The sequence below is a fragment of the Thalassophryne amazonica genome, chromosome 3, assembly GCF_902500255.1.
Source record: "Thalassophryne amazonica chromosome 3, fThaAma1.1, whole genome shotgun sequence".
Lineage (NCBI taxonomy): Eukaryota > Metazoa > Chordata > Actinopteri > Batrachoidiformes > Batrachoididae > Thalassophryne > Thalassophryne amazonica.
This window is the reverse complement of record NC_047105.1, coordinates 72,292,624-72,305,706: the sequence shown is the minus strand read 5'-3', so window position 1 is coordinate 72,305,706 and position 13,083 is coordinate 72,292,624. Positions and strand designations below refer to the sequence as shown.

General features: G+C 41.2%; 1 protein-coding gene across 2 annotated transcripts in view; it reads right to left on the bottom strand.

Annotated features, from left to right (window-relative positions):
• Window positions 1-13,083, bottom strand: part of atf1 (activating transcription factor 1) — a 71,183-nt gene that overhangs the window by 50,310 nt on the left and 7,790 nt on the right. For both annotated transcript variants that reach the window (XM_034166709.1, XM_034166710.1), the window contains 3 exons: window positions 5,103-5,225; window positions 4,858-4,955; window positions 4,587-4,723 (listed from right to left, as the gene is read on the bottom strand). In XM_034166709.1, coding sequence (XP_034022600.1) covers window positions 4,587-4,723; window positions 4,858-4,955; window positions 5,103-5,225 — 358 coding nt within the window. The remainder of the gene's footprint in view (window positions 1-4,586; window positions 4,724-4,857; window positions 4,956-5,102; window positions 5,226-13,083) is intronic.

Below are 13,083 nucleotides of genomic sequence, written 5' to 3'. Positions count from 1 at the left end.
CATCAAGCATTTTCCAGCAGATTTCACTTTTAACAAGAGATTTTGTCATGGAAAGCCGCGCGGAGGCTTCGCGCTTCACGACCGATTTGCTGATCGAGCGAGACCAGTGTTGCCAGATATGAAATATGAAACTATCGTACCAAAACCTCAAAATTATCGTATTTTGGGAGAAATTATCGTACACAAACAAAACGCATACAACATAGCTATTTTAGCTTTTTTTTTTATTTCCAAAGAATTTTATGTCACATTTTTAAACAGTAATTCACAATATCCCTATAGTAATGGGGAAACTATGGCACAAAAAGAACGCAAATGCACAAGCAAATGCACTACCAGACTAGAAAGATTTTTTTTTCTGTGAAGGGACACAAACGCGTTAATTACCAGACTAGAAAGAGTCAAATTCAACCTCGAGGTCGCTGTCATCATCCGATGCCATGGCCACTTGTGCAGATTTTGTTCAACACAGAAAAAATGTTGACACCTCCATAAGGAACTTGAACTTTTTTTAATTTTTCTTTATCTCTTTGCTCTTGTGTTTTGTTCGTTTGTTATTGCATTTGTTGAAATAAAGTTTCAAAAAAAAAAGATGTTGGTTGGGGAATCTTCCTGTCACGGCAGAGATTGGATGGGAACTCATTACTTTGTATGGAGAGGGGGGTGGGCTTTCAAATGACTTTGTCCCGGCCGGCCAAAGCCAGCAGCAGCCCTGTGTGTGGTGTGTCTTTGATGCCGGCTGAGTGCAACGCCTGCAAAATGATTCTTGGGTGTCAGAGAGAGATGCGTGTTTGGGCAACCAACTGAAATTATCGTACATTTTGGATTTTTTCCCATTATTGATCGTACATCGTACAGAGGGCAAAACTATCGTACAAGTACGATAATTATCATACATCTGGCAACACTGAACGAGACAAAGAAACACCTCCATTTCGGAGTGCCAGGGGACAAGTTGGGACATGCCCAGCTCTCCACAATTTCTCTTATACTCACTGGGCTGGTAAGCACTGAAAGCCGAGATAAGCATGTCCCAACTTGTCCCCTGGCACTCCGAAACAGAGGTGTTCCTTTGTCTCGCTCGATCAGCGAATCGGTCGTGACACGCGAAGCCTCGGCTTTCCATGACAAAATCTCTTGTTAAAAGTGAAATTTGCCGGAAAATGGCTGATGTCCAGCTCTTGTGATAACCAGAGAAATTGCACACGACGGTCCCGGCTCCACACAGCCATCCGTTTAGAAATGATGTGGTGGTTTCTGCCTCTCGATGGCGGCTGGGAGCGCGCCGCACCGTGCGCCATTGTAAAGCTGTAGTAACAGTCCTTATTCTCTGTGAAGCCCGTAAAATTTTCAGTGAAAGCCAGATAAATTTTTCGAATGGTTTCCAGCTGCTTGTCTCTAACAGTTTCTGAAAAAATTCTGATGGAAAAAAGGCCAAATCATTCCGCCATTTCCTGACAATGAAAATCCGATGAGGGGGCTGGACCACTCCTCCCACAAGGCGTGCTCACAGGCGAATGACGCAACCGACAGGCGTGGAAAAACTCACGCATGCGCACGAAGGTTCAAGCTTGGCTGACGTAAAAACATATGAATCAAATCCATATAGTTTTTGAAAAAAATAAAAAGGTCCGTTACTTTTCTCACAGACCTCGTACTCACTGGTGATCCTTCAATGAAAAATGTTTTGAATGACACCAGAAATCCTTTAATTAAAAGCTCTATCAAGGCATGGAGTGATATCATAAAAAGGTACCAAAAGCAGAACTTTTCAAATGGTTTGCACATGACTCAGAATTTGAACCAGGTAATATTTACTCGAGGTTTAAGATATGGTGTAATGCTGCGTTAACACCGGACGACACACGAGCGACGGCGGCGACAGGTTGCCATATAATCCCTATGGAAGGACGTACTGTGGCGCCACAAAAGTTCAAGTCATGCAATGCGACGCGATGGACGCGAATGAAGCGACACGAATGAAGTGATTTTGAGCAATGGGCACGTTTGTGGCGCAATATCGTGTCGTGTTGCCCTCCTCCCCAAGTTGAAAAATCTGAACTTTTTCGTCTTGTCACATCACGATGACCAATCAGGGACTGGATATGTAGTGACGTGGAGATGTCTGGAGTTTATACTTGATGTGGACATGTCCTGTCTCTGGCAGCCAGCCTGTGAGCAGAACTTATGTCTCTTTTGTCCTTTATTTCACAATTATGACAGAGTTTGAGGAGAGAGCAAGCAGCAGCACCGCAGCAGTGACCATTTTTTTTTCACGTGCGCGTGCGAACGAATCGTCCATGAAGATTATTTTATTTATTAACTACACAGATGTATAAAAAAACAAATGGTGACTAGTTTATAACACAATTATGACAGAGTTTGAGGGGAGAGCGAGCAGCAGCACCGCGGCAGCAGCCAGTTTTTTTTCATGTGTGCGCGCGAACGAATTGTCCGTGAGATAGTTTTATTAACTACACAAATGTATAATAAAAGAAATGGTGATGGTTTATAACACAATTATGACAGAGTTGGAGAGGAGAGCAAGGAACTGCAGCGGCCAGTTTTTTTTTTTTTTTTTTAATTGTTCACATGTGCGTGCATGAACGGGACAGGAGGTCCTCAAACTGCGTCCTGGAGAGGCAGAAGTACCACTGAAAGCGGCCGTCATCCAGACGCAGCTCCTGCAGCATATAATGAAACTCCACAAATTCAGGATGTTGTGAACCCAGGGATGGCGCCACTGGTTATGTTTGTCAGCTTTCCACAACAAACAGAACACAGCAACTCACTCCATGTGATCAAGGTCCGCTGTGTTGACTTGACGGCGTGCGGAATGAAAGCTCCTCCCATTTGATGACGCAGTGGGGCCAATTTCCTCGGCGAAAGCAGAGCGACACACCAGGCGATGGTGGCACGTCCATCGCCAGGCGACAGACGCAAATTTGTGTCGTCGCATGTCATGCGGTGTGAACGCGGCATAAATCTGGTCTTACTACATACTACTCCTTGTTTAAAGGGAAAATGATGAGCTTTCAGGACCTTAAAGACAAGTTTGGATTGACTAATCAGGACCATTTTAGATATTTACAAATTAGAGATTTTGTTTCAAAAAAAATTATACAACCAACTTTTTCCAGAGGAGAAATTCTTGAAATTTTCCAAAATGCATACAAAGATGCTCCTTATCAAAAAGTTATATCAAAAATATATACTTGCATTCAAAACTGTAAAGCTATAATTCATTACACATCAAAGCAAGATGGGAAATGGAAGCCAACCTGATCCTGACAGCAGAGGACTGGAAAATGATATGTAAACAACAGTGGTCTGTCATAAGCGCTCCCTCATGGAGGGAATTCAATTTCAATTTATTTTCATTTATATAGCGCCAAATCACAACAGAGTTGCCTCAAGGCGCTTCACACAAGTATGGTCTAACCTTACTAACCCCCAGAGCAACAGTGGTAAGGAAAAACTCCCTCTGTGGAAGAAACCTCAAGCAGACCAGACTCAAAGGGGTGACCCTCTGCTTGGGCCATGCTACAGACATAAATTACAGAACAATTCAGCTGCTGGAAAATGTGACTCGCCATTTCTGTACACCAGCTCAAAAAGCTCGATATTCAGATCGAATAGATTGTTGGAGATTATGCAGACAGGCTCTGGCAAATCATTTCCACATTTTCTGGGATTGTCCATTGATAACCCCTTTTTGGAAAGAGGTACATAAGGTTCGTGGAAGCAGTCTTTAATAAGAAAATTCATTTAAATTTTAAAGACATGTATTTGGGCGATATAAGAGATGTACTTTCTTTGAAGCTGACTTATACATGATGAGAGTTTTGTTAGTGGCGGTCAGGAAGTGTATAACCCGTAAATGGCTAAAAAAGGAAACTCCCACTATTGATGATTGGATTGACTTTGTATACGAAATTTTACTTTGGAAAGAATAACCTTTAAATTGAAGTTAAAAATTGATATCTTTGATGAATATTGGACAAAATGGTTGAAGTACATACCAGCTGTGAGGCCAGATTTTGCATGAGTGCGATATTGTTTATCTACCTACTGAATATTTGAGTTTCTGTTCTTGTTTGTGTACAAAAAAGGGTTGGAAAAATAATAAAATATAAATGACAAAAGATCATCAGCTGTCCTCTTCCCTCTCTGGAGGAAATTACCAACTCGAAATTGCTCTCTAAAGCCAGAAAAATCATACTGGACTGTTCACACCCTGTCACTCATTGTTGGACTTTTGCCCCGAGGGAGATGTTACAGGTGTCTGAAGACAAGGACTAGTAGATTCAAGAACAGCTCCTTTCCAAAAGTGATGCATTCAGTGAAGCTAAACTTTCTGATTAAGCAGATTATCCTGATGCACAGCACTTCATCTACATTATTTTACACTATTTATTTACCCGCAACACTGAAATTGTGTGTGTGTTTCTATTCTACTGCTGAAAGTATGGTAAAAATCAGGCAAACACCCTTGGACCCCAGAAGGTTAAAACAACCATGAACTCCACTCACAGGAAAAGACTGTGCATGCACATGTAAATTCTAAGGAAGAGAGAAGAGCTTACTGTACTGGCCGCTACTGGTCTGGTAGATTTGGGTGGTTGGTACAGTAACACCTGTCATCCCAGTGGATACTGGGCTGTTAGTCTTTGCTTCAATGTTTGAAGTCATTTCCTCAGATGAAAGGTCATTTAAGATTTTTCTACATGGTGAGAAGCAAAGGGTTTATTGAATTACAACACACACAAAAATAAATAAATTGCTTTTCTAAGATTACTATGCTTCACAGTTTATTTTTTAATTAATTTTATAGGGTGGCGAGAGTGGTGCACATACCTGTATGAGGGTCGTCTTGCCAAGATCTCTCTTGTATTTTGAGCTGTAACCCCACTATCTGATGAGTCTTGTGAATCTTCACTATCTGTACCTTGGGTCTTCAAAATAAATAAATGTTAGAATTAGTGTATAGAAAAAAATGCTTTAATTGGCAGATTTACAGTTTATGCACAGAAAAGGAGGTCATCAAAAGATGGGGAGTATACGGAACCAAATATTATGTCTAACAAACAAGCTCTTCTCACCTGTGTAGTCTGTACTGGAGGGGACTGTATAACTGAGGACTGTGCAGACTGGATTACCCCTTGAACCTGAAACTGACCTCCTGGGAGTTGCACAACTGTCACAGGAGAACTGCCAACTGACATCTGCAAAACCATAAATATAACTTTTAACTCACTGAACACAAATATATGTAACACTTTTATTGTGGCCAGCCTAAGGCACACAAGACCATGTTGGATGAATATTATCTTTTTCTTAAAATAACTATTTGCATCTCGCTGTATCTCGGCGGGAACTCTGTCTTAACAAACGTACACTTTGTCTGTTAAACTATGTAAGTACACCTTTGTACATTCCACTTTCAAACACAGCCTCATACAACCATCCATGAAAAATCTACTTAAGCTCCCAATTTTCAATAGGAATACAAACTTCCTATGGGCACTGCACTTGTTATAAATAAAACCAACAACCAATGACAACAACCCAACATGTTGCTCAGCATTTAACAAAAATAGACTATGTTTATTTTGGCCCCACCTAGCTGCTGGCACAGCGACAACTTGCCTCTTGGCACTGCACAATGCCCACTCTGTTTGAAAATGAATGGTAGCTAGTCACTTTGCCTCTGGGTCATTCCATTTGAAATCACCCAAAATTGAGGGATCTCCCAGCTTGATGGTCTCAGAATTACTTAGTTCTTTGATATTTTGTAGTCTGGGGTTGTAGAAGATAATAGCAGTTGCTTTTAGCTCAATATCTCTCTCCGTTCAGATTTTATGGGGGTTTGAAAAAGGGGGCGTGTCAGTGTTAACATCTATGGCCCGTTTGTGAGCATTTTCAACTGCTTTTATTTCGAAATTTAAACAAGATATCATGTTCATTATTTCAGAATATGTTTATTATGTCTCAAATACTTTGCAGAAAATACTCAAAGCATCATTAACCCCTTGTGGACTGTGCTGTTGACAAACAAAAAGTGAAATTTGATCGACATGGTCAGAAAATGAGCCATTTTAGGGGTGTATTTTCTTACACTTCTAAAACAATGTAGGTTTTGGAGTTTCTCTTGCCTATAGAACACATAAAAGGCTATCCAAAAATGCATAGAGAACACAAATATTAATCTTGAATTCTGAGCAAAATTAACCCCTTTCTGCCCAACTTGGTTGGGGGGGCCCTTTTTGGCCCATTATTTGACCATGTGGGTACCCTTACATTTCCAAAATGAAGGTGTCATTTGAAAGCTCTTGAGTACTACAAAATAAAACCAAAGCAAACATGGAACAAACATTCCTTCATAGAAAACAATAGCATGCTTTTTAAGAAAAAAAACATGTTTCAGCAGATCCCTGTGATGTACAGCAAATGTACACAAAATGTACACTGATGTTACATTAAATCACACATGTAGGAGTTTGTGAATACTCAACATAACTACACTTTTACAAGCCTTTGACCATAGTTATGCACCAGTTACTATCATATTATTTATTATTTGATCTATTTTCTTGCCAAATAAACAATACATGAAATTGTGTAAAATCTCAGTTTTTAGACCAAAATGTCTCTGGGTTAAACAAAACCAAGAATGACTGAGGCTAGCAATTTTAAGTTAGCCTGTCTTAAATGTTTTGAACCGTCTTGCAATTTTCTGTAAATCATTGGGAGAAAGGGTGTAATTCCTCCCTAGGGCAGAGGTGCTTGGAGCATTAACCAACAGAATATGGATCAGCGGCACCCAGCAGAGGTCCCCCCTCCGTAGCTGGTGAAAGTTAGCTGCAGGGCCATGTGGATGCATGAATGACACCTGTACATCCTCATTTTCTTCAGACTGTGCCAAGATGGTTGCAAGCCACCACTGACCATCATACAAACAAGCAACATATTGACCAGGGATACATTCACTAAGTTCAAGGACATTTGGCATAGGGATTCCACATTCAAATCTTCCCACATCACCTCCAGAAACCCTCTTCACAAGAATGGTGCCATTTTCTGTGACAGTGAAGCAGTGGTTATCCCTGGTGCCTGGTATAGTTTTTGCCACCTCAAAGTGCTTTGTTTGACTTACTGCATGGGACTTGACATCCTCTGTTGAAATAAAGATTGTCAGAATGCCCTTAATGTTTGTACTTGCCCACTCAAAGAGATGCTGGGGTGTTAAGATGTGGCCTGCAGACTTCACCGGGCTGCCTCCCTTAATAGTGCCACCTATTCCATCACATGGGCTTTTCCCATGTGAAGTGGCAAAGAAGTGCCACGAAGCTTCACTCCCGAAATCTTCATAGTGATGAATCAAGTTGCAAAAATTCTTGAAATTTTTGTATTGGCTAGCAGCACCATCACTGAAGTAAAAGATTCTGTTTATCTCAGTGGGAACTGCAGCCTGCACCAGTGGCAAAACCTTAGTCTGAAAGTAGTGAACTGCAATGGTGTCATGTTTTAAGTGATCACTAATTACACAAATGCTGAGGCACTGCAAGGAATTATCCACTTTGTAGTACACAGTGAAGGGATGCAGAGTGGCTTGGGAATTGTCCCAGTGGTATCCCTGGGCTGCATCCTGCACTATAAAGGAATAATTCTCTGCCAAGTCCATCATGTTTAAGGTTCCACCAGTATATAAATGGGTTCCACCAGTATATTTCAAAAAAGTCGTATGTGTGATTTAATGTAACATCTGTACATTTTGTGTACATTTGCTGTACATCACAGGGATCTGCTGAAACATGTTCTTTCTTAAAAAGCATGCCATTGTTTTCTATGAAGGGATGTTTGTTCCATGTTTGCTTTGGTTTTATTTTGTAGGACTCATCAAGAGCTTTCAAATGACACCTTCATTTTGGAAATCTAAGGGTACCCACATGGTCAAATAATGGGCCAAAAAGGGCCCCGTTGTGTTCTCTATGCATTTTTGGATAGCCTTTTATGTGTTCTATAGGCAAGAGAAACTCCAAAACCTATATTGTTTTAGAAGTGTAAGAAAATACACCCCTAAAATGGCTCATTTTCTGACCACGTCGATCAAATTTCACTTTTTGTTTGGCACCAGCACAGTCCACAAGGGGTTAAAGATGCTTTGGGTATTTTCTACAAAGAATGTGAGACATAATAAACATATTCTGAAACAATGGACATAATATCTTGTTTAAATTTTGAAATAAAAGCAGTTGAAAATGCTCACAAACGGGCCATAGATGGTTAACACTGACACGCCCCCTTCTTCAAACCCCCATAAAATCTGAACGGAGAGAGATATTGAGCTAAAACCAACTGCTATTATCTTCTTCTACCACAGACTACAAAATATCAAAGAACTAAGTACTTCTGAGACCATCAAGCTGGAAGGTTAGGTGATTTCAAATGGAATGACCCCTCTGTCTCTTGTAGATAAATGTGACAAAGAGTGATGGGGGCCCCATCCATACCTGACAACATTGCAAATAATGCTGGTGCTGCACCATATGCTGGACAAAATACTGATGACAAGAGAAAAGTGTTTTTCTTCATCACTATTAATGGTGCCAAAAATAATGCTGACAGACATCTTATGAAAGGCAGCCGATATCATTAGCCAATCAATATATTCATCAGGCTCTAGTAAATGTTGCTACTCTCCATTGTTTTCTGCCCATGTGAGTGCTAAAGTCCTCTGCCTACTCCTGTGCGTTTCATGCTAAAGGCTGAGACAGACACGACTAGAGCTTCATGAATGTCATGATGAATGCTTCTGCCTGCGGAAAGTCCTACAATTTTTCACAGCTTTTTAGTCTATATATCCATATTTAAAATCTGTATCAAGCGAGAAGACTGATCGGGTGGTAAGAGCAGCCACTCTACTATAAAACCAGTGTCCGTCCAGTGAGTAACCCCAATGTAGGAAGCTTTGTAAATAGCAGTGGCATTTGCCAGCGCTCTGGACACAAACTAGGTTAATATTCCTTGGCGTGATGTAGAAGACAACATTTGCTGGAGACCACACATTAAGTACATTCATCCAAAATTATCTACAAGAATAACAGTTATGGCAAAAGCAAAGCATTTATTTAACAAATCACTTCATATTCTGTATTGTTCTCAGAAGCAGTGGGTCCACAATTTCTTCTTTAACCCCCCTCAAAGCCATTAAAGATGTCAATCGTGAGTCACCACCTCTTTACGAGGTCTGTCCAAAAAGTAACGGACCTTTTTACTTTTTTCAAAAACTATATGGATTTGAATCACGTGTGATTGCATCAGCCAAGCTTGAACCTTCGTGCGTGAGTTTTTTCACGCCTGTCGGTTGCGTCATTCGCCTGTGGGCAGGCTTTGAGTGAGCACTGGTCCACCCCCCTTCTCGGATTTCTTTTGTCTGGGAAATGGCTGAGAGACTGCCGCTTTGCTCCATGAAATTTTTTTCAGAAACTGTTAGAGACAGCCAGTTGGAAACCATTCGATAGATTCAGTTGGATATCAGTGAAGATTCTGTCGGCGTCACGCGGCTTAAGGACTGTTTAAAACCTTTTTAAAGACGGCCCACAACGGCAGAGGACGCGCGGCGCACCGAGCGGCCATCGACAGGCTGGATCAACCAGATCATTTCTAAACTGAACGCTGTGTTGATCTGGGACATCATGTGACTGCCATAGAAATGGCAAGAGAGCTGGACATAGCACTTTTGCAGCACATTCCACTGTTACAGGAGATTTTGTAATGAAAGACGTGCGGAGGATTTCGCGCGTCGGCATGGAGCCTCTCATGGCGCACAACAAAAAAACACCTCCGTGTTGGAAGTCTGACAGGACATGTTGTGGCATGTCCAGCTGTTACACAATTTCTCGGATACTCACTCGACTGAAAGCCATCGAAAGCCGTCTGAATCTTCTGAATGGTTTCCAACACGGAGGTGTTTTTTTTTGTTGCGCGCCATGAGCAGTTCGTGCCGACACGCGAAATCCTCCACACGTCTTTCATTACAAAATCTCCTGTAACAGTGGAATGTGCCGCAAAAGTGCTATGTCCAGCTCTCTTGTCATTTCTGTGGTAGTCACACGATGTCCCGGATCAACACAGCGTTCAGTTTAGAAATGATCTGGTCGATCCAGCCTGTCGATGGCTGCTTGGTGCGCAGCGCACCCTCCGCCGTTGTGGACCATCTTTAAAAAGGTTTTAACAGTCCTTAATCCGCGTGACGCCGACAGAATATTCACTGATATCCATCTGAAGCTTTCGAATGGTTTCCAACTGGATGTCTCTTACAGTTTCTGAAAAAAAATTCATGGAGCAAAGCGGCAATTGCTCAGCCAGTTCCCAGACAAAAGAAATCCGACGAGGGGGGTGGACCAGTGCTCACTCAAAGCCTGCCCACAGGCGAATGACGCAACCGACAGGCGTGAAAAAAACTCATGCATGCGCACAAAGGTTCAAGCTTGGCTGATGCAATCACACGTGATTCAAATCCATATAGTTTTTAAAAAAAATAAAAAGGTCCGTTACTTTTTGGACAGACCTCGTATACTGCAAAAAAAGAGCCATTCGAATTGTTCACAATGTTGGCTTTCGGGATTATACTAATGCATTATTTTTAACATCTAAAATAATAAAACTCTATGACATTACTGAAATACAACCAGCACTGTTTATGTATAAAATCAGTAATAATTTATTACCTAGGAACATACTGACAATGTTTCAATTAATCTGCATTAATTTATTAGATGTGTGGCAGCATATGCCACCATTTTTACAGTCGGCATGCGTAGGCTAAATCGTCAAGATGTGGCAGGGCCTTAAGTAATCCGTTACATACATATAACAGATTCTGTCCATTCTATACATATAACGGATTTTGTCCATTTTATAAAAGATAATGGACAAAATTTGCTGGTCCACCTGAATCCATTATATGTGAGTTTTACTGTATATGCAAGTAAGGTATTGTATAAAACTGAAGATGTATATCTGTATATGCTGTAAGTGTGTATACATACATACATGTGTATATATGGTGTATTTACGTGTAGGTGTACATGGATGTGTGTTTGGGAAGTTGCTTTATTTGTTATAGTTTATATTCTGTGTTTATAATTATTCCTAAAAGTCTAGATTTTATTATAGAAAATTGTAAATATTATAAATATTTAATGAGTTAATTAATAATCAATTAATTAATGTTGAAGGTGAGCAGGAAGTGTCTTTTTGAACATTTAAAACAGAAGAAGAGGTGGGACTCTAAGCATTTCTGCTTCTTCCTGCTCCTTCTCAAGCATATTTCTTTAGTTTCTTTGTTGTCAATACTATGTGTTGTTTTGGCGTTTTAGTTTTCATGTCTACTTCCCTTTGTGTCTGAGTTAAAAAACTAATTAACGGGGTTCCAGTGATGACGTCAGACTAGGAGCGGCCGAGCCAGACAGCTCCCGACCGACATACCGATAAAGTTATACATTTAAGTTGTCTTTGCAGCTATATGCACGTCCAGCTGATAGATAAGCGTCCGCAATTATGTCTGGGAAAGAAGGGGCAACGAAGAGCTCCGACAAGCGGAGAAATACTCAGAAAAACTACCTCCAAGCGGCCGAGTCCAAAGATGGCGAAGGTGGCGAGGCTACACGGGCTAACGCAGGTAGCACGGATAGCATTAAACCATGCACGCAGGACGACTTGGTTGCCTTATCAAAGAATATAAATGACAAGATTGCGGCTATTATAGACATTAAAATGATGGAGGTCTCCAACAAGCTCGACACAATTAATGCTAAGCTGGACGCTGAATCCCTGCGTATGGACGCGGCTGAGCAGCGCATTTCGGTCACAGAGGAGAGCGTGGAGGAGCTGGAGGGTAGATTGGCGAATGCCGAAAAGAAATTGGCGCTCATGAGTGAACGGCTGGACAACAAAGAGGCAAGAGGGCGCAGAGACAACCTCAGAATTTATGGTGTAAAAGAAGGAATTGAAAAGGGTAATGCTCTGACCTTTTTTGAAACCTGGCTGCCCAAATTGCTCAACTTTGAAGCCCCCAAAGGCCGTCTGGTACTGGACAGATGTTACCGGACTGGGGGTGCTGGTCGTGTTGGATCAGATACTCCCAGAGCTGTAATCATGAAGCTTCACTATCCAGCAGATAAAATGAGAGTGTTGTCACTGTGCGCCGGGCGTAAATTGACGTGGGAAGGCGCCACAGTCACCATCCGTCAGGATTTTCCTCAAAGTACTGTCCAGCGAAGAACAACGTTCAACACTGTGTGTCAGAGACTCATCGCCAAGAACATCAGGTTCCGGATGAGGTATCCAGCGATCCTCGCATTTTCACATAACAAGAAGGACTACACTTTTGACAGCGCGGCAGCAGCTGCAGTCATCATGGACGCAATGGAGCAGGAGGTCTCCTGTGAGTAGTTGCAGACGTTGAGTCGGTCTGGGAGCGAGTGGGCACAGGTGAGGACTGTAGATTGGGCAGATTCTGTACATGCGCCTGCAGTTTGCTTGGTTATCTCCTGGTATCTCGGAGCACGGACTTTAGAAATAGGGGACGTTATTCTCCCTTTTGTTAGTATGCATGTGTGCTATGGTGTGTTTGGGAGTGCATGTTTGTGGCACTCATGTTATTTTTTACACTGAGCAGACTCTTTATGCTGTATTTTAATGTGGATTTTATTGGTCGAGATTTAAATCTTGCATTCTGGTTTTACATTTTGAAAATTTGTTTTTGTGAAGAATAATGGGAACGGTTAAATATATTTCTTTCAACGTAAAAGGTATCAACAATGTAATTAAATGTAAAAAATTATTAACCTGGCTAAAAAAGGAAAAAACAAATATAGCTCTGTTGCAAGAAACCCACCTTACTAATAAGGAGCATGATAAATTAAAGCGAGACTGGGTTGGGCAGATTTTTTACTCTTCATTTTCCTCTAATAAAAGGGGAGTGGCTATTCTTATTAATAAAAACACTCCGTTTACTTTGGATAAATGCATAAAAGACACTCAGGGTAGATATGTGCTAATAACAGGTTATTTATA